Source organism: Ictalurus furcatus, chromosome 27 (genome assembly GCF_023375685.1).
Source record: "Ictalurus furcatus strain D&B chromosome 27, Billie_1.0, whole genome shotgun sequence".
NCBI lineage: Eukaryota > Metazoa > Chordata > Actinopteri > Siluriformes > Ictaluridae > Ictalurus > Ictalurus furcatus.
In genome coordinates, this window is record NC_071281.1 from 5,662,704 (window position 1) to 5,688,070 (window position 25,367).

General features: G+C 40.6%; 3 protein-coding genes across 3 annotated transcripts in view; 2 read left to right on the top strand and 1 right to left on the bottom strand.

Annotated features, from left to right (window-relative positions):
• Nucleotides 1-50: 50 nt before the first annotated feature.
• Nucleotides 51-4,321, top strand: harbi1 (harbinger transposase derived 1). Its single transcript, XM_053616838.1, has 4 exons — nucleotides 51-449; nucleotides 1,847-1,979; nucleotides 2,580-3,264; nucleotides 3,607-4,321. Exons 3-4 carry the CDS (start codon nucleotides 2,595-2,597, stop codon nucleotides 3,981-3,983), a joined length of 1,047 nt encoding a protein of 348 aa, XP_053472813.1. The 5' UTR covers nucleotides 51-449; nucleotides 1,847-1,979; nucleotides 2,580-2,594; the 3' UTR covers nucleotides 3,984-4,321.
• Nucleotides 4,322-5,402: 1,081 nt separating this feature from the next.
• zgc:110699 (uncharacterized protein LOC325371 homolog) lies at nucleotides 5,403-11,108 on the top strand. The gene is made up of 6 exons (XM_053616839.1): nucleotides 5,403-6,175; nucleotides 6,333-6,389; nucleotides 6,497-6,570; nucleotides 7,787-7,934; nucleotides 8,297-8,390; nucleotides 8,875-11,108. The coding sequence occupies exons 1-6, from the start codon at nucleotides 6,106-6,108 to the stop codon at nucleotides 9,062-9,064; spliced, it is 633 nt and encodes a 210-aa protein (XP_053472814.1). The 5' UTR covers nucleotides 5,403-6,105; the 3' UTR covers nucleotides 9,065-11,108.
• Nucleotides 11,109-17,206: 6,098 nt separating this feature from the next.
• Nucleotides 17,207-25,367, bottom strand: part of phf21aa (PHD finger protein 21Aa) — a 50,098-nt gene continuing 41,937 nt past the window's right edge. The window contains exons 13-15 of the mRNA XM_053616501.1: nucleotides 22,919-22,994; nucleotides 22,007-22,110; nucleotides 17,207-21,889 (exon numbers count right to left, since the gene is read on the bottom strand). Coding sequence (XP_053472476.1) covers nucleotides 21,254-21,889; nucleotides 22,007-22,110; nucleotides 22,919-22,994 — 816 coding nt within the window. The 3' untranslated portion in view covers nucleotides 17,207-21,253. The remainder of the gene's footprint in view (nucleotides 21,890-22,006; nucleotides 22,111-22,918; nucleotides 22,995-25,367) is intronic.

A 25,367-nucleotide genomic window follows, 5' to 3' on the forward strand; every position in this document is an offset into this window, starting at 1 on the left:
AGCTAGGTCAGAGAAATGACGTGTACAAGCACGGGATTGAAATCAGCAGATTCGTCATATTGAATTAATGCAAATGTTCTCATTCAAACCAGGAAGCCGTTTTATATTACGAATTGGGGTTATTTATCAAGACAAAAAGTAACAAACAATAATTTGTGTCGTTTTATTTTCATTTCTGTAAATGTATACACGGTTTTAGCAGGCTGTTTAAACTGCGCTCATCGAATAGCGAACATGACAGCAGAAATGTTTGTGCGAAGTTTGCGCAGAATCTTTGATATAAAACGTTAATTATACCCGAAGTGATTTATAGAAAGAAAATTGTTGGTGATTGGAAATATCCGTGTAGTAGTTAGTTAGCTGCAGATCCGGACAAGTGTGAAATGTGTGGAAAGTGTGGATGCAGATTTCAGTGAGCGGCGGAGTAAACAAACTTAGCAGCGACTCCGGTAATGTAGCTGTTAAAGCTTATAAATCCACGAGATTGTTTGTGAATAGTGTCGCTTTGTTTAGCGGGGTTTCCCCCACCCATTTAGACATGCGCATTCTTTAATTTGAGCGTTTATTATAAGTGTATATATATATATATATATATATATATATATATATATATATATATATATATATATATATATATAGATAGATAGATAGATAGATAGATAGATAAACAAACGTAATATGTAATATATAATGTTTGAACGTGTAAGTCAGTGATGTTCCTGTTAGCGTGTTGTTTATTAGCTGAATAGAGAGCTGTTCAAGTGAGAGCAGGGATAGGTACAGTAGGTTACACACATGCTGGTTAACACTTTTCAGCTTGAACCCCTTCTATTATTAAATATTCACAACACATCCCCTTATAATTGAGGGTTGCATATTTACTTCATGAGCACATTCCTGCATTTAAAATGTTTATTTATTCATTGGAGCCACTAGAGCATTTATTTCTCTGGAACCTTCCACCCACAAAACCCAAATCAGCTGCACTGTGTCCGAGTGCATCTGAAACTGTTTTAACATACTAGCAGCACTTTTACTAGTTTTATTTTCACGTGTTTAATTTCCATGTTAGATTAGCATATTTATGCCTTCACATTAAATACAGTTTGGTTCAGTTCAAGTGAAGAGTCATTTAGTCTTACAACTGTAATACCTGAACAGTAAGTCTAACCTCTTTAATAATAGTTGATCATTATCTCCAGCATTGTGATGCCTGAAAGAAAACCATAACCTTATGGACCACCTGTGCGTCACATACAGCTCGGGGTCTGAAGACTTTACGAAGCTCACATTGGTGGTGATGGGTTACTTGAGGAACGTCGTAGTTTGGTGCAGTTTTGCTGCGATGGGGTCTGGACAGCCTGGGACGATTTAGGGTGTTTTCACATGTAGTTCGTATTAAAAGAACCGAACCCAGTTCACTGAAACTGAACCAGAAAGGGAAGGAGCCAAAAGTGACCTCAGTAATTTTGGTGTTCACAATATAGTGGACTCAAATGAGAACCCGGGTCTTTTTTTGGTCCTCTTCAGCGATGAAGTGACCTCAGACCATTTCTTGTTCACACCACAACTTCATAAGAACTCAGACCCCAGCTTGCACCCAAAATTTTATCCAAGTCATCATAGAAGGGACAGGCATGTTTAATCACGGGTGCTCATGTACTTCTGTTGTCGTTTTTTAAAATGTATTATTATTTTTTTAGATATACTTTTACCCGACATTGTAGCGCTGTTCTGTTATAGCCTCTTCCCTTCATTTTTTGAGAAAACAAAAGAAACACTTTTATGTTCCTATGTGTTGAGGATAGTTGGCGTTTAATGCAAACCTCTTTCCAAATTTCAACAGGTGCACAGCTCTTCTCCTGAGACCACACAATCCCTCGACCTGATATGCTGAAAAGTGGACTGGGACCTCATTGCTTTCACATATCACGAAGAAATAGAAGCACAAACGAACCGTACACGGAGCACCTCCGGAGGTGGGTCTGAGATCACTTGGGTTGTTCACATATACATGCTGAACCGCTCCGAGAGCGTCTGGAGGGCTCAGACGAACTAGGTGTCGAAATACCCTTAGAGGACGGTTGATTTCAAATTTGTAGCAAGAAATCTTCCATCAAAATCCGAGCGAGTTTTTCACCTGAACGTTCATATAAGCACACAAGAAACTCACAAGGCACACAAGAAACTCGACTGCAGAATGGTTTTAATGAAGACATTTAGTGTTTTGCAATGCCCAGTTGAGAGTCCAGACCTTACCAGTTTGAGGGCTGTTCATGCAAGAAATCCCATAAACATCGACCAATAACAATCTAAAGGTTATTGCTGCTAATGTAATTTGTGGTTTTTCAAAATGATTAACTAACACGTCTGAGGGACATTGCAGACAATTTTCTCTCATTTCTTTCTTAACATTTACTCATCCATATAAATATTGAAATTCTGCGGCCGCTAGATCGGCGAGCATATCCTCTACGCAGTGTAACACTGGTAGGAATTATTGCGGTAAACGCTAAATGATCCAAGGAATTACGTTACTGCGCTTGTCATGTTTCCAACTCGGGTATGTTTTCTTACAGGTCATTTCATTCCTAATGGCGATCCCTATTGCGATCCTGGACTGTGACCTGTTGCTCCATGGCCGCGGGCACAAGACGCTGGATCGATTTGACATCGAAACCGTGCCGGACGAGTTTCTGTTGACGACGTTTGGTTTCCCACGTGAGTTCATCTATTACTTGGTGGAGCTGCTGAAGGACGGTTTGTTAAGACGCACGCAGCGGTCGCGAGCGATCAGCCCTGATGTTCAGATTCTTGCAGCTTTGGGTTTCTATACATCAGGCTCCTTCCAGAGCAAGATGGGAGACGCCATTGGCATCAGCCAGGCTTCCATGAGTCGCTGCGTCTCCAACGTCACCAAAGCTCTGATTGAGAAAGCCCCGGAGTTCATCGGCTTCAACAGGGACGAGGCCACCAAGCAGCAGACTAAAGAAGAGTTCTACAGGGTGGCTGGGATTCCTAATGTTATAGGAGTCGTAGACTGCGCACACATAGCGATCAAAGCACCTAACGCAGAGGATTCATCGTATGTTAATAAGAAAGGCTTCCACTCCATTAACTGCCAGCTGGTTTGTGACGCCCGAGGGTTGCTGCTGAGCGCCGAGACGCACTGGCCTGGCAGTCTGACCGACCGAGCTGTTTTTAACCAGTCTAGCGTGTGCAAGCTGTTTGAGGAGCAGGTGACCCACGAGGGCTGGCTTTTAGGTGAGAGGAACAGAAAAGAGCCTCCTTGTAGATTATATTAAGTATCTAAGTATGTGTTTATCGATCTGACATGGAAAATTGCTTTTCAAAGGCAAGAGCGATCACAGCCATCAGGATAGAAATGTTGTGTCCCACTCCTTTTAAGTCCCTACCCTGTTGTTCGCGATAAAAGCACATCGTCTAAAGCACTTTGTCTACTTCACACATCCCACTTCCAACTTCTCTTATTGTCTGTGCATTCCACAAGATTGTGCTGTTTCCCCCTAATTGTCTCATTAATCAGTCACACTTGGGTGACGCTGCTGTTCTTCACGTTTAACATGTTTTTTTGTCTTTTTGCAGGAGATAATCGCTATCCTCTGCGGAAGTGGCTGATGACTCCGGTTCCGAATCCTGAAACTCCGGCGGGTTACCGCTACAACCTGGCTCACATGACCACGCACGAGATCGTAGACCGCACATTCCGCGCTCTCCAGACACGCTTCAGATGCCTGGACGGAGCCAAAGGCTATCTGCAGTACTCGCCCGAGAAGTGTTCTCACATCATCCAAGCGTGCTGCGTTCTGCATAATGTCTCGCTGCAGTCTGGACTGGACGCCTGGACCTTTGAGAGGACCGAGGCCACTGACCAATCAGAAGAGAGCAATGATCCCACAGAAAAAGTGGACCTTGAGGCACTGAGAGTCCGACAGGAACTGATCCAGAATCACTTTAGCTAGAGGATGTCTTGGACTGGAGAGTGCGCTATGTATTTTTTTACGACTTGATGATTTAGAAGCGAGGCACCTCATAGGAACCTAACCATTTTGTGCTTTGTATTTGCTGAAGGGGTGTAAACAAATGTGAATACATTCTTTGGATTGAACAAATGATGTGTACTGATACACATACAAATACACATGCGAATAGGTGCAGTATTCGTATTGGTTTTTTAAAAAATTTTAATAGGAAGTTTGCCAGAAAGCTACGTGTTGTGATTAGGTGTGTGTGTGTGCGCATCAGGACTGGGATCCCTAAAAAAAAAAGTGCACAAATTGATGTGACATCAGCTCAAAAACATTCATGCATTGGACACGGGAGACCAGTTCTTTTTCTCAGTTTTTAATGGGAAACAGGTTAACAGTGGTGTGCACACATTTCTGAATTATTTATACAGCCGTCGCTCCATATAGCTCACACACATACACACACACACCACATACCACATGCTGTTGATCTCCAAAAATGTAATTTGCTTATTTAAAAAAATATTAACTGCATTTTTGTGTGTTTTTCATTGTTATTAAATAATCATTGGTATTAAAAGAAATCTTCCTGGAAAATCCTGCTGTAATAATAATGAAATATCACATACAGGACCCCAGATTTATAGTAGATTATGAGTTCACGTGTCCAGTGAACTTTTCTGATGTTTCTGGAATGCAGTTACATTTGGATCCGTCGTCTCATATTCATCTTTCGATCTCAAACCCAAACATCTTCAATTTATAGCGACAAACAGAACAACAGAATTGTCCTTGCTGTTCCGGTACTTTCAGAAGGGACTGTATTCTGCAAATTGCTATTTGTTATTATAATATATGAATTAAAAAAAATTTACTTCTCTTTCCAGGGAACAGTGCTAGGGTCCACATAAAAAAAAAAAAAAAGAAACCTGTCTGCACCATGCCCACTTCAGTTTTAAATTTGAACCTGAACGAAAGTCAACGTTATTGTAACTGTTTTGCACAGCGCATGGCGATGGATAAAAGCGAAACAGCGTTCCCTCAGGAGACTGCTGTGCAACATGTAGTAGACATAGATATCGATGAGGACTAAACGACAAGACAAGGATACCATAAGGTACACAGAATCATACAACATTTAACATATATAAATATTTGTAGAACTGAAGAGATACAGACATATAAATAATTTCATTACATTAACGCACTAGTTTGTAGTTCGCAGGTTAACACCAGACGTTTCCTTGTTGAAGTATTTTTGAATCAGATGCATAAGCTCAAATTTCTTCAGTACTCTTTGTACTCACTGCCTTGTACTGTACGAAAGCCTTGATAAGCATTGCCTCATACAGAAAGAGCTACAAATATGAAATTTAGGACTTCTTTCTAGCCTATTGATTGCCTAAGCGCCACAATACCAAAGGAAAAAAAAAGTTGAATACATAACCAATGATGAATCGAACGTACTAATTTTAGCTGCAGGTAATGAGCACTTTACGGACCACGCGGAACGTTTCTGCCATGTGAGGCCATAAATCAACCACATCTTTAATCAGAGCGCCAAAGAGAGTCCTGCAGATAAAGACAGCAAATGACTCCAGCACAGTCTCGGAAGGAGTGATGAATGTAGAGAAGGAGGTGGGAGGGAGAAAGAGTGGACACTTTGTCCTGTTAGTGAAGCTTGCAGTAGGCAGGCAGATAGTAGCAGAGTAATATTAGGGATGGGTGTTGTGTGTGGCCCTGTCCCAAACCCCACACGAACGCTCTAAAGTCTTGGCAAGTGCACTTCGGTTTTCTGTCATTTATCAATAAGCTCTGGATGTGTTGAGACCTCGAGGTTGTCGGGGCACCAAGCGAGGAACCTGAACGGCTCTACAGTGTATATCACTCAGGACCCATACATAAAATGTAAGTAAAATGATTCTTCTTTTTTTATTTTTACAATGTACAACTCTTGAATGGATTAGTGAGCGATTGGTGTTGAGATGTGGTTTGATGTTGAGTATGTTGTTAAATATCCTGTTGGGTGAGCTGGATGTAATACGGTGATTAATATGAGTGTATATTAATACATTCATATTAATGTTAATGTTAATGGTTCCCAGCCAGAGCGACAATGACAGAGGCAAGAAAAATGGCGAGAGCAAAACTGGTGCTGCTGGGACGAGAGAACTGTGGAAAGACGGGTAAAAGCAAAAGCTTACATGGTGGAACTTATGGCCTATTAATAATGAATTGTTCTACTATTAATAATATATCATCCTCTTCCTTTTTTTGTCACTTTCTCTCTACTTCTCCCGCTGTTGCTGTGTTTCGCTCACACTCCTTTTGTTTAAAATCCAGCTCTGTGTGTGAGATTCATCACCAAGCGCTTCATTGGGGAGTATGACCATAAAAAGGGTAACACACACAAACACACACACACATACTGATTCACATTCCCATTAGACAGTGTTTTCGATCTTCTGACCGTCTTGTTTGGTTTATATTCTGCTTTTCTCTCTCAGAGGTGACCTACAGGTGCCGCAAAATAGTGGACAAGGAAGCGACGGACTTGGAGATTTTAGACACGGTTAATAAGGTGCAAACTGTTTTATAATCTGAACCACACAGACCTCTGACATTGTATTATAATTATACCGCAGGCTGTAAGGAACAAATGAGCACATTAAGTGTGATTTACAATAATTACAGATAAGTCAGAACGCAATGCAGTATAAAAGTCCAAACCAAAAGGGCAGCACAATACAACACAATCATGTGTTCATTGTTAACATCATCTTGGCCTTTGATTGCTGCTGCTGCAGAGGGTCATAATATACAAATGAGGCCTCATTCACTAACCATTCACTTCATTCTTATTGTGCGCTTTGAGCCTCCTGACCTCCTCATACCTTGCTGATAAGTACTTCTGTGCTGCTTGGTGAATTATGAATCATTCACACCATTGAACAAAACGATTCCAAAAACTATGAAGCATATTAAGCATGGGATTAATACGAGCACTGCAACACAGTTAACAATCGTAAAAAGTATTTTGTTATGCATTGCTAATAATAGACTAGGTCAACAGGTCAATATTAAGTCATCGTATAAACTAAAGCAAGGATTAAAGCTTTAGGTAAATGCAAGTTTAAATTATTCTGGATAACACTGACACTCGGGTGTCAATAGAAATTATGTAGTAGAGGTTTAACACTATGTATGTATGTGTATATTATATATACCATTATATATATATAATGGTTTCAGGTCATGAAGCCCAAAGTCTACAGTCTTTCTGGTAGTAAAGTCTGTATCTAAGCATTTCCTGCTTGGGGTTTGGTGTTTTAGGGTTGTTGTTGGTTTTTTTGGCTCATTTATTTATGTTTTTGAGTTGGTCATGCACTCTCTCACTTTTTACCCACCACACTTCTTCTCCTGTGTGAGGGCTTACCTTCCTCCATCACCTATATGCCCGGGATCATTCCTCGCTGTCACACAGACAGTAAGCAGAGCTGTTTTTATCATTCCAGTCTTCTCAGCTCTTATTCTTTACTGAGCATCAGTGTTTAATTGGAGCGGATTGTGTTTAGATCTTTCTAAGTAAACACTAGAATTACAGTCACAATTAGAAGTTACCATTTCAAAGTTTGGAACGATGCTGGAGTGGAGTTATGACTCCTACAAGTCCTGGGCTTGATCAGCTCCATCTGCCACCTACTCTGCCCCAAATCTCATACTTCATCATAGATTAGACCCCTCTTGTCATTGTGCTCTGTGTGTGTGTTTATGTGTATGCGTGTGTGTGCGCTCAGGATTGTGTTGGATCTGGCGCCACTCCTCTCGAGAGTTCTATTAAATGGGGCGATGGCTTTCTGATCGTGTACTCAGTGACGGACCGCAGCAGCTTTGAGGCTGTCGCACGCCTCAAGAGGCTCATTGATCACACCCGACAGAGCCTTGGTAAGAATGACCTCAGACCAGATTCACTCTGGCTTTATTCATGTCAAGTGAGGTATTTTTCCAAAGGTAAATAATTCCAAGTTAAGTTGGAGCTCTGACCAGCAGTAAATATCTGTGTAACCCATAATTGTGTGGTGTAAACATTCAAATGTCGGCGACTGTAAGGCCGTGTGTGTTTGTGTATGTGTGTGTGTGTGTGTGTGTGTGTGTGTGTGTGTGTGTTGTCCATCTTTTATGATACCATAAATACCCCTTCTACCTGCTATTACTTTTTATGATGGTCTGCTCTGATGGTCTCCTGCTTTAGGAGTACAATGTGCTGTAAACAGCTGTTTGTGTGCGTGTGTGTTTCCATTGCTTAGGAATCCCCACAGTGATTGTAGCAAATAAGAATGACATGGAGAATGGACGTGCTGTTAGGACAGAAGAGGGACAGGCTTTGGCCAGAGACCTGAGGTGCGTGAATCCCACTAACAAACTGCGACACAAAAGCATGACTTTAGGATGTAAACAATTGCAAGTAAACAATTTGAAGGGGAACTTAACGTGTTGAAATGAGAGGAAGTTATGTGTTGACATATTGAATAAGAAACAGAGAGAATAACTGAGAGAACAGTTAAATATGTTGCTTTAGAACATTTAAAGGAATACTTCAGCAGTTTTAACATGACCTCACGTAATAAGGGAGAACCGGCGGGTGGGTAGGAATTGGCATAGGGAAAATATGAGAAAATTGGGATGAAAATTGGGGAGAAAGTAGGGAAAATATTTGTCTGTGGAAATCACGCATACAATGCTGAAGTATTTCTTTTATCCCTGTCTCTCCCTATGATTATGTGTGAATGGTTTATAATATACAGTATATGTTAATGCATTATTATTATTATTATTATCATTATTATTATTATCAATAGCATTTTTGTCTGATTTGGTACACCAGGTGTAGTTTTTTTGAGCTCTCCGCAGCAGAGAGCTCGTCAGCGGTGGAGGCAGCATTCAGCCAGCTGATCCGTGAGGTGCGGGTGGAGTTCCATCGCCACCTGTTAGCCATGGACAAGCGTTCACGTGTGCTCCAGATGCGCCATGCACTCAAGAATAAACTCACACGCAGCAAAACCATGCAATGGTGATACAGCTATGAGGGTGTTCCGCTATCTAGGTCTACTAAATACCAGATCACTACTAGTCCATCAGTAAGGAAAACGACTGGACTTGTTTAATGTCTTGAAAATGATACTTAACCGAGTCACTTAACTGAGTGATGGGAAATTCCCATGAATTTACACATGTAGTCGCTAGTTTAGTAGGTACCTAACATACCTTCACCATATTCAGTAGATAAAGCACTTTAGTTATACAACTACTGACTGTAGCCTATCTGTAGCCCTTCTCTACCTTCACAACCGGTGGAAAGGGACCACCTCTGACGTTATTTGAGTGGTGGACCGATTCTGTGGGAATTTCAAGGCCACATGATAGTCATTAAAGTGCTAAGTCACTCAATGTGTCCTCCATACAGTAAAAATGATCAAGCTCGAATGACTGAACGAGGGGCGGTATGTCAAGATAACAACAGGACAAGATACAAATATGAGCTGCGAGGTAGTTAAAAGACCCCCTGCAGCTGTATCACGAGGTTCTGTACCTCACAGTTAAAAGACACAATCAATATGATTCCTGCCATCCTGTTGTGGAAGTCTTTTGGAAGGAAAATACTCGCTCCAGGGAAATTTCAGGCACCAGAAAGGGAAATAGTGTTCTAATGAAATACTGTGTTAGAACTTTTACAGGTCTATTTGACTGTTTGAGTCCTCTTTTTGTGTGTTGGTGAGAAGAAATGTCAGGTGGAATACATTTTGTAGCAGTTATGCTGCTTGATTTGCTATAAATCTGGGGAAAGGGCTACTCTTATTACATCCTTTGAAAGCCTCGTATACTGTGTATATGTGTGGCGGTCTGGGAGAACCCTTTGGATTCCATTGTGATTGAATTCTGTTGGAAGAAAAGAAAAAAAATGATTTCTGGGGGAGGGGGGAATTGGATTTTTCTGCCTTTAGCAGACTTTGACACCTACAATGTAAGAAACCACAAATATATATTTCACAAAAAAATGAGGTGGAAATGTTTTATTGACTTTTCAGTCTTGCCTAGGCTACCTTCCTGCAAAAAGATCATGTTTGGTACGGAGCCAGTTTAACCAACACTGCCTGTGTAAAGATGTCTGTTCCACAAGTTGTTGCATAGCTACATGCCATAGCTAAAACTTTATTAACGTTGCGTGATCAGTGTCCATGATGGGAAAAAAAACCTTCTTGATCTGAAAAGATCTGCAAGGCCTGTTTTATCAGTAGCCAGAGATGCCTTAAAGCGCACATATTATGTGTTTTCAGATATTACCCTGCATGTAGTGTGTTATAATAGCTGGTTGTGAATGTAAAAAGTCTGCAAAGTTTCAAAAATCAAAGCGCACGACAAACTGAGTTATTGACTCCCAAAAGAAGGAAGCGATTCTGAACAGCTGAAACGAGTCGTTAGTGATTCCAGACTTACTTCCTATACTAACCTATGTAGGTTTGTAACAAAAAATCCCGCCTCTGGTCTTCATTGGCTGCTCGCTGACAGCGGTAGACCAATCACAACAGACTGGGACATCTGACCAGTCAGAGCAGAGTATGCTGCAGTTTAAATTATGAGCACATTAAAGTGTTTTTTGACCTTAGATGCATGTAAATCTATTGTATGAAAGCTTTAAAACAAAATTATGCACGTTTCAAAACCATAATAGGTGCTCTTTAAAACTGTAGAGATGACATGGCTAAGGCTTTACTTTACACCTTAGTACAGTTTGCTATACAGCAAGGAAACTGTGAACCAGATTTTTAAAAAATTAATTAATTTGGTCCAAAGCATAGCTCATAGTTTAATTGTTTATTGTGTGGTCAATGATTTCATCAATGACACTGAGGGATAAAAATGTCTTTTGAGAGAAAGAGAGAAACGTAGGGAAGACTATTCTTTACTAGCTGAAAGTCATTTGCTCCTCTGCAAGATATGTACTTTATTTAGTCTAAGACATGTTCGAGAGATTTATGTTTTATATTATTCCATATCTGTTTATTTGTGTTCTAGCTGCATCAGATTGTTCTGCTGGAAACGTCTTTGAATAAAGCTTACAAGGCAATTTTTATATTTTTTGAACTGATTTGTTTTGAATTGTCCAATAATTCTAACACTTGTGTTTAGTGGACTTGCATCAGAACACTAATTACTATAGCTCTAATCCAAAAAGAAATTGCAAGACAGGCTGGAAAGCATCATCTACATTTGCAGCCATTATGACAAAGTAAGCATGCGGTGTGTGACTGACAGCTGGGTTTAAAGCGGTATTTATTCATAGGGCTCTCATAGATTGAAGTAAGTGACAGACTAAAATGTCATTTTAATCTGATTAATTACATCAGAATAATTTAAATAAGATCAGCATTATTCACATGATTCCCTTTGGATCACGTATCTACTCTTACAGGTTAAGGCAGGTTATTTGGTTAAGTTGTGCAGATATGCAAAGTCTAGAAAATCCGTACAATTTAAACACACTCGTTTTCTCATCTGATAAAATATTGAAATGTAGAAAATGTTTTCAAAAAGATATGCAAGTGATATAGACCCAAGACCCTAAGGGTTTAAACGGGTTTTTAAATATTTACATGTGCTCTATGCATTAACACAGCCTCCCTAATGCATCAATGTGATTACATTCCATGTATCCGCTTTCCAAGATAAAAGCGCATGAGCTTTATAAATGAACATAGAAAGTCTGAAAAGTTTTAAAAAGCTACCTTAAAAAGCATGAAAGAGTGTGAAATTTCTGCATGAAAAATCCCATCCTCAGTTACTATGCAAATATACCACTGACACATAAGGTTATTAAAGTTATTAATTTTTTTGTTTTTTTACATAGAAGGTGACTAAAATATTTAGCTCTGTCCACCCTATCTGGCGAGTGAGGTCAGAGGACATCCATCCAAGGCTTCCAAAAATTCCTATCCTGCCCAGCATACAGTTTGGAAACGAGATATTTCTGCTTTAAATGTTAAAACTGAAATGTCTCCTTTAGATACTACTTATGTCATATGTCCTTACCTTTCTTGGTGCCTGGACTATGTACTTCAGTGTCTGTGATCTTCAAAGGATCTTCTGCAATGTCTTCTGGAAATATCCTTCAGGAATCAAAGTGCAAGTTTGTTGTTCATTAGAGGACATTCCATATATAAAGTACCTACTCTGATATCACACAGTCCTGAAGTACCTCACAATGTTAAGGCATATGATCATACTCCTTCTACATGATGCAAGTCTACACGAAGACACCTATCTGACATCCTTTATCCCTGAAGCTTTGCCAATACAAACGTTTCTATCTACCATTACCACAAATGGACACAGATGGAATCTGGCACTGTCTTTTGAAACGAGGGTTTCTCTAAGAACTTCTTCCAGTGCTCATCGTTAACCCAATAGAGAGCAACCCTCCCCCACACTTGCTTAGCATAACTTACTTAGTGGTTAGCATTTTTGCTTCACACCTCTAGGGTTGAGGGTTCGCTTCCCGCCACGGCTCTGTGTGCGCGGAGTTTGCATGTTCTCCCCATGCTTTGGGGGTTTCCTCCGGGTACTCCGGTTTCCTCCCCAGTCCAAAAACATGCATGATAGGCTGATTGGCATGTATTGGCCGTAGTGTCTGTAGTGTATGAATGTGTATGTGATTGCGCCCTGAGATGGATTCTCACCCTGTCCAGGGTGTACCCCGCCTTGTGCCCCATGCCCCCTGGGATAGGCTCCACGACCCAGTAAGGATAAGTGGTACAGAAAATGGATGGATGGATGGATGGATCTCCACCTGCTGAAGCACTGCTGGTTTACCAGAAAATCTTTGTGACCATCCAAGTGTATTTTTTCCTCAAGTCCTTTCTCTCAAATGCTTCTGCAGCTGATTTCATTGCAGCTTTTCTTTCCTTCATATCAGTTGAGTCAGGTAAACATCTTGCAATTGAAGACTGGAACATGGTCCATTTGCCATTCCTGCCATCACTCAGTACCAGGAATCAGTACTTTGATAGATGGAAGTTAAAAATGTCTAGTTCAGTCAGACTCCCATGAGCAACTGAAAGACACTGCTGGGTTTGCCAGGTACATTTGTTCATGACTGGTGATCAGTTGAGAGCTCTTCCCTTCCTTTTACTTGAGTGTCCAAAATATACACCCTCAAATCAAATAATTGAAGAATTGATCAATGACCGTTACACCAAGTAATCTAGAGAACTTATTTGTGCTTATTTATTATTGACTTATGTGACTTGCACAAACATCTAATAACATTTCACTGCCCGGGTTCAAATTCTGTGGGACTATGGACTAGGGGGAAGACTCGAAGCCTCATCATAATAATAAAAAACAATTCTTGGCCACTGGGAAAAATTTTAAATGTGTAACCCTCACTTTGAGACTTGTGACTTTCCCCACACCCACCTTGGCCATTCTCCTAGGGGAGTTCCAGAATAGATGAGAGACCACACCTGGTTTTGTACAGAGCCTGTACTGTGTGGATTTAAAAACCAGTTTTGTGCTTTATCCAAAGTGAGTGTCACTAGGAGGATCTTAGCTGTGACGTGGACAGTAAGCAGAATGATATGTCAGTAGGTAAGCACACATTTTATTGTTGTCTGGTTTCAACTAAGATTAGAATGTTGCCATTTGCTGCATCTGTGGAAGCTTATACACAATTGTATTGTTAAAACATTTATTGAAGCATGATTAGAGGCTTTTCTTAAAGCTTTGATTGAAGAGTTACATTTGTATCCGTTAACCTGGTTCACTGTGACAAAACATTGTGATTTGTCTGAGACATGCTGTCAGGGCTCAAGCTGGCTTCTGCCCCTATTCAGTCACATTTCTGCTGAATTACTGTGGAGGCCAGGCAGTTTGGGACTTTTCTAAACTGCCCCAAGTGCCTTTCCAACTCTCCACAAAGGTCAGTAACCTTTCAAATGGAAGTATAAATCAGGATTAAGATCAATTATGTCTAGTCAGTACCTTAAAACTGTCCATCATGTGCTTTTCACCTGGCTGTCAGTGAATCTGCCCCTCACCCAGCTTACAGGTGGTGAGCACACAAGATGCATTCACTGCACTGTGGAGCAAATCCAAACGACTATTTTATTAGTTTTCTATTAGTTAATCAAGCATAAAAACATAGTACTTATTTTGAGTTAACAATGCAAAGAGCTGAATACAGCCACAAGATGGTGGATCATTAAGATATTTGGTAAAAACATCCCCTTTTCTTTTCCTCTATATTCATTCTCTTAGTGAGGTAATATCTGTACCTGACTTAACATTGTTATGCTGATGACACACAACGTACCTTTTCTTTCTCACCATCATATTCCCAGGTTACTATCAGTATCTCAGCGTCTCTGACAGACATTTCATCTGATCAACTACAGCTAAATCCCAGCAAGACTGAGCTACTGTATATAACTGTAAATCAATGTCCATGCCTTGATTCTGCCAAGTCCTTGATGACTCCTCCCAAAAATACTGTACACGAAACCTCAGAATAATGTCATATCATTCTGAGCACATCGTGAGAATTTGACCCTTTCTCTCCATGTAGCTCCAGCAGCACTAATCGTATTCACCCGTGTCAATAATGCATTCCATCCACTGGCTTCGTATGTCTGTCTGACCTAGGCCTAAAATTTCTAGTGCTTGCCTACAAAGCCAAAAATGGACCAAAGCTTCCCAACCCCTAATGGAAATGTTAAACTCCGGCACATCGTTTGAGCCACATGTATGGAACAGCCTGACCGGCCACCCTTCACGTCACAAGAAAGACATGCATTAAGCCTCTTTTCTGAATTAGCGCCCAGGGAATGTAATGAACATAACATGTTATCAGGTGACCCTGTGTGACGTTTTACCAAACTGTACTGTAACCGCCCTTACACAGATTACAGCATTACAGAATGTGTATCGCTGTATTATGACCAACATGTAAAGTCTGTAGAGTACTCAGTGGGACGTTGAATGATTAATGTCAATACTCACGGGCATCCTTGGGAAGCTAATTGGGCAGGACCATTCTCTATAAAAAGCAAGTGTGGCTCTTAATTGTATTAGACACTGCAGAAGAAGGAGAAACATACATGAGAAATGTGAAGGTCTTTACAGTACTCATTATTTTCCACATGAATGACACAAGAACTGCTTATTCTGTACATGCTACTCATCTCTACACACAGTACCAAATCTGTGAGGAATGAAAGCATGGAATTTATTCCTATTTCTTTTTTTCTGTAAAGCAGCTTTGTGATAATGTCTAAGCTCTATACAAAGAGAATTGAACGGACTATTGGGCCTTCTAGTTTCTAATTACATGGACCGAGAGTAAGTGTATGATTTATATAAGTTTTTAGCTTGATGCTTCCATCAAGGGTAGTAAGTATATTTTATATACAGTATCTCACAAAAGTGAGTACACCCCTCACATTTTTGTAAATATTTGATTATATCTTTTCATGTGACAACACTGAAGAAATGACACTTTGCTACAATGTAAAGTAGTGAGTGTACAGCTTGTGTAACAGTGTAAATTTGCTGTCCCCTCAAAATAACTCAACACACAGCCATTAATGTCTAAACCGCTGGCAACAAAAGTGATTACACCCCTAAGTGAAAATGTCCAAATTGGGCCCAATTAGACATTTTCCCTCCCCTGTATCATGTGACTTGTTAGTGTTACAAGGTCTCAGGTGTGAATGGGGAGCAGGTGTGTTAAATTTGGTGTCATCGCTCTCACACTCCCTCATACTGGTCACTGGAAGTTCAACATGGCACCTCATGGCACAGAACTCTCTGAGGATCTGAAAAAAAGAATTGTTGCTCTACATAAAGATGGCCTAGGCTATAAGAAGATTGCCAAGACACTGACACTGAGCTGCAGCACGGTGGCCAAGACCATACAGCGGTTTAACAGGACAGGTTCCACTCAGAACAGGCCTCGCCATGGTCGACCAAAGAAGTTGAGTGCACGTGCTCAGCGTCATATCCAGAGGCTGTCTTTGGGAAATAGACGTATGAGTGCTGCCAGCATTGCTGCAGAGGTTGAAGGGTTGGGGTCAGCCTGTCAGTGCTCAGACCATATGCTGCACACTGCATCAAATTGGTCTGCATGGCTGTCGTCCCAGAAGGAAGCCTCTTCTAAAGATGATGCACAAGAAAGCCCGCAAACAGTTTGCTGAAGACACGCAGACTAAGGACATGCATTACTGGAACCATGTCCTGTGGTCTGATGAGACCAAGATAAACTTATTTGGTTCAGATGGTGTCAAGCGTGTGTGGCGGCAACCAGGTGAGGAGTACAGAGACAAGTGTGTCTTGCCTACAGTCAAGCATGGTGGTGGGAGTGTCATGGTCTGGGGCTGCATGAGTGCTGCCGGCACTGGGGAGCTACAGTTCATTGAGGGAACCATGAATGCCAACATGTACTGTGACATACTGAAGCAGAGCATGATCAGTATGCATTATTCCAGCATGATAACGACCCCAAACACACCTCCAAGACGACCACTGCCTTGCTAAAGAACCTGAGGGTGAAGGTGATGGACTGGCCAAGCATGTCTCCAGACCTAAACCCTATTGAGCATCTGTGGGGCATCCTCAAACGGAAGGTGGAGGAGCACAAGGTCTCTAACATCCACCAGCTCCGTGATGTCGTCATGGGGGAGTGGAAGAGGACTCCAGTGGCAACCTGTGAAGCTCTGGTGAACTCCATGCCCAAGAGGGTTAAGGCAGTGCTGGAAAATAATGGTGGCCACACAAAATATTGACACTTTGGGCCCAATTTGGACATTTCCACTTAGGGGTGTAATCACTTTTGTTGCCAGCGGTTTAGACATTAATGGCTGTGTGTTGAGTTATGTTGAGGGGACAGCAAATTTACAGTTATACAAGCTGTACACTCACTACTTTACATTGTAGCAAAGTGTCATTTCTTCAGTGTTGTCACATGAAAAGATATAATCAAATATTTACAAAAATGTGAGGGGTGTACTCACTTTTGTGAGATACTGTATATATATATATATATATATATATATATATATATATATATATATATATATATATATATATATATATATATAATCCAAGAATCTATCCAGTACGAGTCACAGGAGAGGTTGTAACCATGTCATTAAAAACCTGGAGCACAGCTTGATGCAGAAACAGACAAATGAAACAGTGATTGACTTTATGGTTTTAATTAGCAAAAATGGTAAAAATTAATAAATACAAATTGATCAAATGCTCCTAAAATGCCCATCCCCTTCAACATGAAGAAAGATGTGTAAATGTGCATTAAATAACTTCCACGAAGAAAACGATGAAGTCTATGAATGAAACAAACAAACCAACATCAGGCAGCACCAGACAACAAAGACCAACAAAGACCAGATAACATATAAACTGTAAAAAAGTAATTCATCACATCATACTTTAAACCATTATGAAAAAATATTCAACACGTCTTTACTGAACACTTCATAATTTGTTTGGCACGAGGGGTGTACCGCTGTGAATTTGTTGTATTTGTTTGTGCAATGCTCCTTAGTTGATTACCTTCCTGAATTCGTACAGGTGAGAGGCCCTTTAATGAGGTAATGGTATAAAAGGAAGGCGTGCATGTTTGTGTTGAGTCAAAACGTGACTGGGAACCTCAACACTCAGCCCACGCAGCCTAAAGTTGGACTGTGATGCACTGCCTCAGTGTTGGGTTTTTCAGTAGTTTCACATTTTTAAAAATGTATTTCTTTATTTTATTTTTTAAAAACACTTTAGGGACCAATAAAATGACACAAACACTTATTATTCTCTAGTGTATGTAACATATATGCAGAGACTTTCCACACTTTCGGACACTACAGCTTTAAAACATCCAAACACAAATAATCAGTCTTTTCAGCAAAACCTGACATTTGCTGGCCAACAAGGGCTGAAGATGTCATTTGCAAATATCCAATTTAATGGGCAATCCCTTACCAACCCCTAAAACACACTTTTATTATATCAGACATTTCATCATCGTAGCAAATTTAAAAAAAAAAAAAAAAGGAAAAAAAAAGAACAATTCTCTGTAGAAAAATGCACATCAATGTTCACAACTGAGATCTCACAGCTGTAGTGAGACTCAACAACAGTTTTGTATGTATTCTGTAATCCCCTCCCCCCTTCCCCTTCATTATACAGGGCTTAAAGCTGCCCACAAGTTTTTGTCCATTAGGTCCCACTCTGGCAAATTCACACACGTCTGTATAAACGTCACCTGCAAACAATCGTTTATTCATCTGGAAAATGTTCTGTTTCCCGCAGGGCTTTAGAAAATTGAAATGAATTGGCTCGGTGCTAAACGCTATTGTGTAGCAGGTCAGAAATGAAGCTCGGCTGCGTTGAATCAAACCAACTAAACCATGAAATGGACGCAGAAGCACTCCAGAAATAAAAACAACAACAACAATAACAACAACAAACAAACAATTACATTGTTTTAACTGAAAGTTTCAGAATAAAATTACAGGTACTTGTAAAAAAAACCTCAAATCAGGCACTGGCCAAAAAAAAAAAGCATATGATACACAACTCAAATCTGATGATAGTGCAACAGAAAGCAGTACGGACTCCTGGAGGGAAACACACACAACACACTGCCGAATCACATGGACACGGAAACGTTCCTCCAACTGGGACGTCACATTAACCAAGAAACCAGAGCATGTTAAGGCAACCGCTTTAAAACTCTACTACAGGCCAGACGGGTTGACTGCCTGAGTAGTGAAACACGCGCACACGCACACACACAAACCCCCCCAACACACACACACACACACAAAGCTGATACGAGGACACAACCAGTACTATTTATATTTACACAGTCCTGCATCACATTTATATCTGTAATTTGCATCTCTGCATGATCTTTTGTGCTTCATTATGGACATAAAGCTTCATAAAGCCGCCATACCCTTGTATAAAACACACACTCTTGTATTTATAATGGTCTGACACTCACATCTGTAGACGTTCAGAGATATGATACAAATGCAGCATGTCTTTGATCACTCACTCTATAACATGATATGGTGGCAGATGAGTGGAGCGGTGTTGGGTTCATTCATGTTCCTGTGCTGTTGGGTTCTTAGCTAAACCTCGCCCTCCTGTGCTTTTGCTCCGAGTCGTCTTAACAGTGCTGCCATGTGGAAGGCGAACACTTCAGCTAATAAAACAATACAAAATAGAAAGCCCTTGTATAATGCTACATAAGCATCGTTTCACAAAGAAAACATTTGATAAAATGTGCATAAACCAACAGTTAAGTACCACAGGGCCAAATAACCCCACCGGTGACAAGCGACAGAACACCATGTCTACCGTCAGTGCGCTGCAGAAACCTACACTAACTAACTTTTACTTAGTGTCCAGATGCCGTCAGCCCTGTGGTACACGATAGAGAGAATCTAACCACCATGTCCTCGTATAGTCTGATTAGAGAGTCTTTCTGTTAATGAAGTGATCGATTTATTATAGTCTGATTTGAAAAACCGATTTGGGAAAGAGATGGAACATTCCATGTGAAATCCTGTGTTGTAAAGTTTGTGTTTGAGATCTGCCTCAACACTCAGACACATGTCGTTTCGATCACTAGTAAAGGCTGTGTGTGTCTGACGCTTTATTAAGAGTCCTCAATACTGATGCTACACAAATACAATGCTGTTGTTCATACATCTATTTAATCGCCATAAAGTAAAAAATACATGTCCCTGTGGCAAACAATATTTGGCAAAACAGAGCTGAGTAATTTATTTGAAAAGACAACGATTGAAAAATATACTTACAGGATCGCTGCACATGGACGTTATAAATAGAACAAATACATCTAATAGGTGTGTGGCTTTTTGAACACCTGGAAGACCTGCTTATAAATCATGATTCATGTCTTTCTCATAGCTGTTCTGCTTTGGAGCCCAGAGGGGGAAAAAACATAAAAAAGCCCTACACCTGTACTGGACTGATTCTATCACTCGATCAGCCTTATTACTCTTTTTTAAAAAGCAGTAGGACCAGAAGTAGACATGTACCGATATACATTTTTCATATTGTGATATCATTTTTTTTTATCATTGTTTATGATGTAATCACAATATCACATTTAATAATTACTACATGCTTACCTGTATCTGTCTTGTCGCACTCCATTTTAACTGGAAATAGCAGGGAGAAGCTTTAGCAACCTCATATTCCTAATGTCGAAGTTCTTGTGCATTTATTTTACAATCAAGTTGGTAAAATAAGAAATCCCTGGATGTGATGGACTGACATCGCATCCAGGGTGTCTTCCTGCCCTCATGCCTGGGGTTCCTGGGTGCTCCAGATACACTGACTCTGACCTGGATAAAGTGATACTGGAGATGAAGGAATAAACTAATGAACAATGCTAATAACAACATTAGCTTTACACATAAGGTTAGTTTTTCTATAAAATAATGAGATGACATACTGTACTAGCTGACCAACAGCTAAAGAACGAACTGTTTGCCTACCAGACTGTTTTATGATAGCTAGCTAAAGTGAACAATGAAGGATTTCAGTCAGCACATTTGAAACGTTCATGATAAACGGAATAATGTGACTGCTTTCACACCGAGGGTTAAATGTGATGCTGCCTTCAAAACTGGCCAAAGTAAGGTCCTTCACTTGGCTGTCCTCATATTAACCTCGTCCCAAGAGCAAAAAAACAGGCATAATAATATTATTGCCTACAACAACAAGATCGTGCACGTTTAATATCCCAATAATATATTGTATATAAGTATTGTATATTATCGGCACATGCCTACTTATGTCCTAACTCTAATGTTTTAATAGCTGTAAAAAGCCGTTGCTCAGTTGTTCTGTACGCTTCCCAACCAAGAGGTGCAATGGCATCTGTAGCAGGCACACGTTGGTGTGATATCTTAAACTCTGATAACTCTTTAATTTATTTCTTTCTTTATATTATTATTGATTATTATTTGTGTTAATTTTCTTTTCAGGTGCTGGTACTTTAGAACTTTTAATCCTGCTTCATCCAAAATGGCACTGTGGATTCTTACAGACAAGACAACACAGGAACAGAAACATTAAATGGCAACTTAGGACACTTTTAGATCGGAGGTCTATGGGGTGTAAGGGGGTAGAACGGGGTGCACGCTTTAATTTCGATACTATTCTATACCTTGTACTACCTCTGGCAAGGGCATTACTGTAGGCAACGGAGGCTCCACGCTTCCTCTAAGGTCCCTGATGCTGTTTTTATTTAGGTCTCCCATGCAACCTTTCTCACTGGCGATATTTTGGTTTTGGCTTTCGTCATATCCATCCTCTGGCTCCAGAGTCCCGTTTGAGCTGGCACACATGGTGTTCTGGCTGTGTGTATTGCTGAGTGTTGGAGAGGTGTTTGTAACAGAACCGTGTCGGCTAACGGAAGTGATCTTCGTTTCACTGGTGTCCCCGGTCGTTTTCTCAGCGCTTGAGATGCTGCTGTTGGTGCTTGCGGGATTGTTGTGTAGGTTTGAGGCATCTCTGAGATCTGTAAAGGTGTTGCCTACATCAGAGAGACTACCCAAGCTTGTGCTGTTCTTTCTGTTTGGATGTTGGTTTTCCTCCGAGCTGGGACTGATGGTGGGTTGTTGGGTCAAAATAGTGCCTGGATTTCTGCTGCTAATGCCCAGGGCCAAGAACTGGGGCAGAGAGGGCAGTTGGATGCCCCTAATGAGACGTACTAGATCCTTCACCTTCTCTATTGAGGCCTCCATTTCCCTCTGTCGGGCCAGAACACCATTCCTGCTCTCTGTACATATCTGAAAGAGGCAAGATCGAGAAAAGATATTGCGAATTTCAAATGTCATCGAACGACATAATTAGTCACTGCGGTTGGAAACCTTGGGGCTGGAGAAATAAACGAGACATGATCTCACCGTGATGGAGTCACTGAGCTGTTTAGCTTTGAGCTCTAGCTCCTCTCTCTCCTGCTGCAGTTCAGAGCTCCACTTCTCCAGCCTTTGCTTCTCCTGTTCTCTCTCTGCGAGACAAAAGAGGGAAGTCATGCCACATATTCGAATCATTAACAGTTAGGAAATGAAATAGTGTCAATTATTACCAAAGACCTGCCAACCCCGAAGAGAAATAATGCATCCGTACTTTTTTCATAAATCGAAGTCGACTTTGTCGAAGTCAAATATGTCATGTACAATAATTACATAACGGCTGTGGTTCAGGTGGTAGAGCGGGTTGTCCACTAATCGTAGGATTGGAGGTTCAATTCCCGGCCCACATGACTCCACATGCCAAAGTGTCCTTGGGCAAGACACTGAATCTCAAGTTGCTCCTGATGGCAAGTTAGCACCTTGCATGGCTGCTCTGCTACCATTGGTGTGTGTGTGTGTGTGTGAATGGGTGAATGAGAACCAGTGTAAAGCGCTTTGGATAAAAGCGCTATATAAGTGCGCCATTTAATAAGAAAATGCGCATTTAAACGTTTCTAGTGTCTACATCTTAACTAACACTAAACCCCTAGGTACGCTCCAGTTTCTACCGTGTTGTGCTGTTTGAATGTGCCACTGACCAGGAAGGAAAGCAAACAGATTACTGATGTATGATGGGAGGAAAGGAGTGGGAATTCCAGGGGCAGGGGTATCAGGTAATATTGGAGACTTCAAATTACTTGCACATCTGTCAATCATTCCAGATTCATGTGTCGACTGGCTCGGTTTTTATTTGGTGGGGTAAAAAGATGACTGCTCTTTCTGTGTATTTCTGAGTAATACCTCCGAGGGTGAAATGCATAAATGTTGGCAGGTCTGCTACGAGGACTCCAGGAAACCTGTTACCTGCTTTGTAAGAAATGTAGGAATGGACTATGGCAAGAGTTCCAGGCCACTCTATCACTTCATCCTTCTTCAGAATCTGGAAATGATTAAAAACTACTATTGGCAATCAAAGCACACACCACTATAGCCTTGGTATAGAAACAAACAAACAAACAAACAAAAAAGACATGAATGCAAAGAAGTGGATGAGGAAAATGCAACATTGAAAAATGCAAATACCAGAGAACAGAGGACATTACAGTGAAGCATGTTAAACATGTCCAAAGCACAGAACAGTCAAGTTAACGCGGTCTGAACTGCTCATTGTCATTGAGCCTTTGGCAAGTGTAGATCTTCAAGGACTGCGCCAAATCCCTGTTTGCTAAGGCTTGGACAATAATCTATATTTTTTAAGGGAGAGCATGGGGCAGAAGTTCAGTGGGCAAAGGTTGCAGGCTTGGGGAGGGGGGGATTTACCTGCTTTTTGCATGAGGGGCAAATCCACATGCCCCGAGGCACAATGTGGAGGGTCAGCGCCAGGCAGTCCTGGTGATAGACGCATGAGCAGGCGTCACACATGAGTAACTGCCCACTGCGCCTACACACCATACAAAGCATCATGGATGTCTCCCTGCCACACAGAATCCACCAATCACAACAATGACCGCCACATGTTGGGCCAATCACACAAGTGGAGGTGGGACTTCTTTAACCAAAAGTCAATCTGAAATGTTTTCATTCAACTAATCTATGAAACCGTTTTCAGCAAGGTTTAACAGGAGTCCTGATACTGCAAGTAATGTATAATGTTTTACAATTTACAGTGTAACTCTTGTAAATTACTATTTGGGAACATACTTTCTATACAAAAAGATTAACTGATGTGTGGTGAAATACAGTTCAATTCAATTCTATTTACATAGTGTTTTTAACAGTGGAAATCATCACAGAGCAGCTTTACAGAATCCGGATGCAGACCTAGTTTTAGATCCCAAATGAGCAAGCCAGAATGCGACAGTGGCAAGGAAAAGCCTCCTGAGACAACCTTGATATGAACCAGACTCAAAAGTAAACCATCCTCCTCTGGATGACACCGGATAGTGCGATTATAAACCATTACAGTGATGTGAAAAAGTATTTGGCCCCATCCTGATTTCTTCTGTTTTTGTGTATATTTCATACTAAATTGTTTCAGAAATGAAAACAAAATCTAACATAAAAACAAAGGCAACCTGAGTAAACAAAAAATACAGTTTTAAATTATAATGTTATTTATTAAAGCAACATAGTTATCCAATAACAACTGGGCCTGTGTGAAAATGTATTTGCCCCCATAGTTACTAATTCCCCAAATCTATGAAACTGCATTCATAATGGGGTTCAGCTGGACTAGACACAACCAGGCCTGATTACTGCAAACCCTGTTTAATCAAATCAACACTTAAATAGAACTTTTTCAACAGCATGAAGTTGGTTAAAAGGTCTTACCCAGTAACACACTGTGCCAAAATGGAAAGAAATTCCAGAAATGATGAGGAAGAAGGTGATTAAAATACATCAGTCTGGGAAGGGTTACAAAGCTATTTTAGAGGTCTCTTTTAGAGACCTTCCAAAATTCCTCCAAGAGCACAACTACTTCTCCAGGAAGTCACAAAAGAGCCAAGGACAACATCAAAGTACCTACAGGCCTCTCATCAATAAAGGTCACTGTTCATGACTCCACTATCAGAAAGACACTGGGGAAAAATGGCATCCATGGAAGAGTGGTGAGGTGAAAACCACTGCTAACCCAGAAGAACATTAAGACTCATCTGAATTTTGCCAAAACACATCTTGATGATCCTCAAACCTTTTGGGAGAATGTTCTGTGGACTGATGAGTGGAAAGTGGAACTGTTTCGAAGACAGAGGTCCTGTTACATCTGGTGTAAACCAAACACCAAATTCTACAAAAAGATCATCATACCTACAGTCAAGCGTGGTGGTGGAAGTGTGATGGTGTGGGGATGCTTTGCTGCTTCAGGACTTGGGCAACTTGCAATAATTGAGGGAAACATGAATTCTGCTCTCTACCAGAAAATCCTAAAGGAGAATGTCTGGTCTTCAGTCCATTAGTTTAAACTCAAGCGCAACTGGATTATGCAGCAAGACAGTGATCCAAAGCACAGGAGTAAGTCTGAGTCCTAGAAGTAAGTGAAAGACTGCTCTCCAGTGTTCGGAAGTGTTTGGTTGCAGTTATTGCTGCTAAAGGTGGTATAAACAGATTTTAAGTTTAAGGGGGCAATTAGTTTTTAGGTTTTGGATAACTTTTTTGCTTCAATAAAATAAATAAATGAATAAAAACTGTATTGTGTGTTTACTCAGGTTGCCTTTGTTTTATGTTGTATTTCGTTTGAAGATCTAAAACTATTTAGTATGAGATATACACAAAAAAAGAAGACATCAGTATGGGGGCAAATACTTTTTTCACA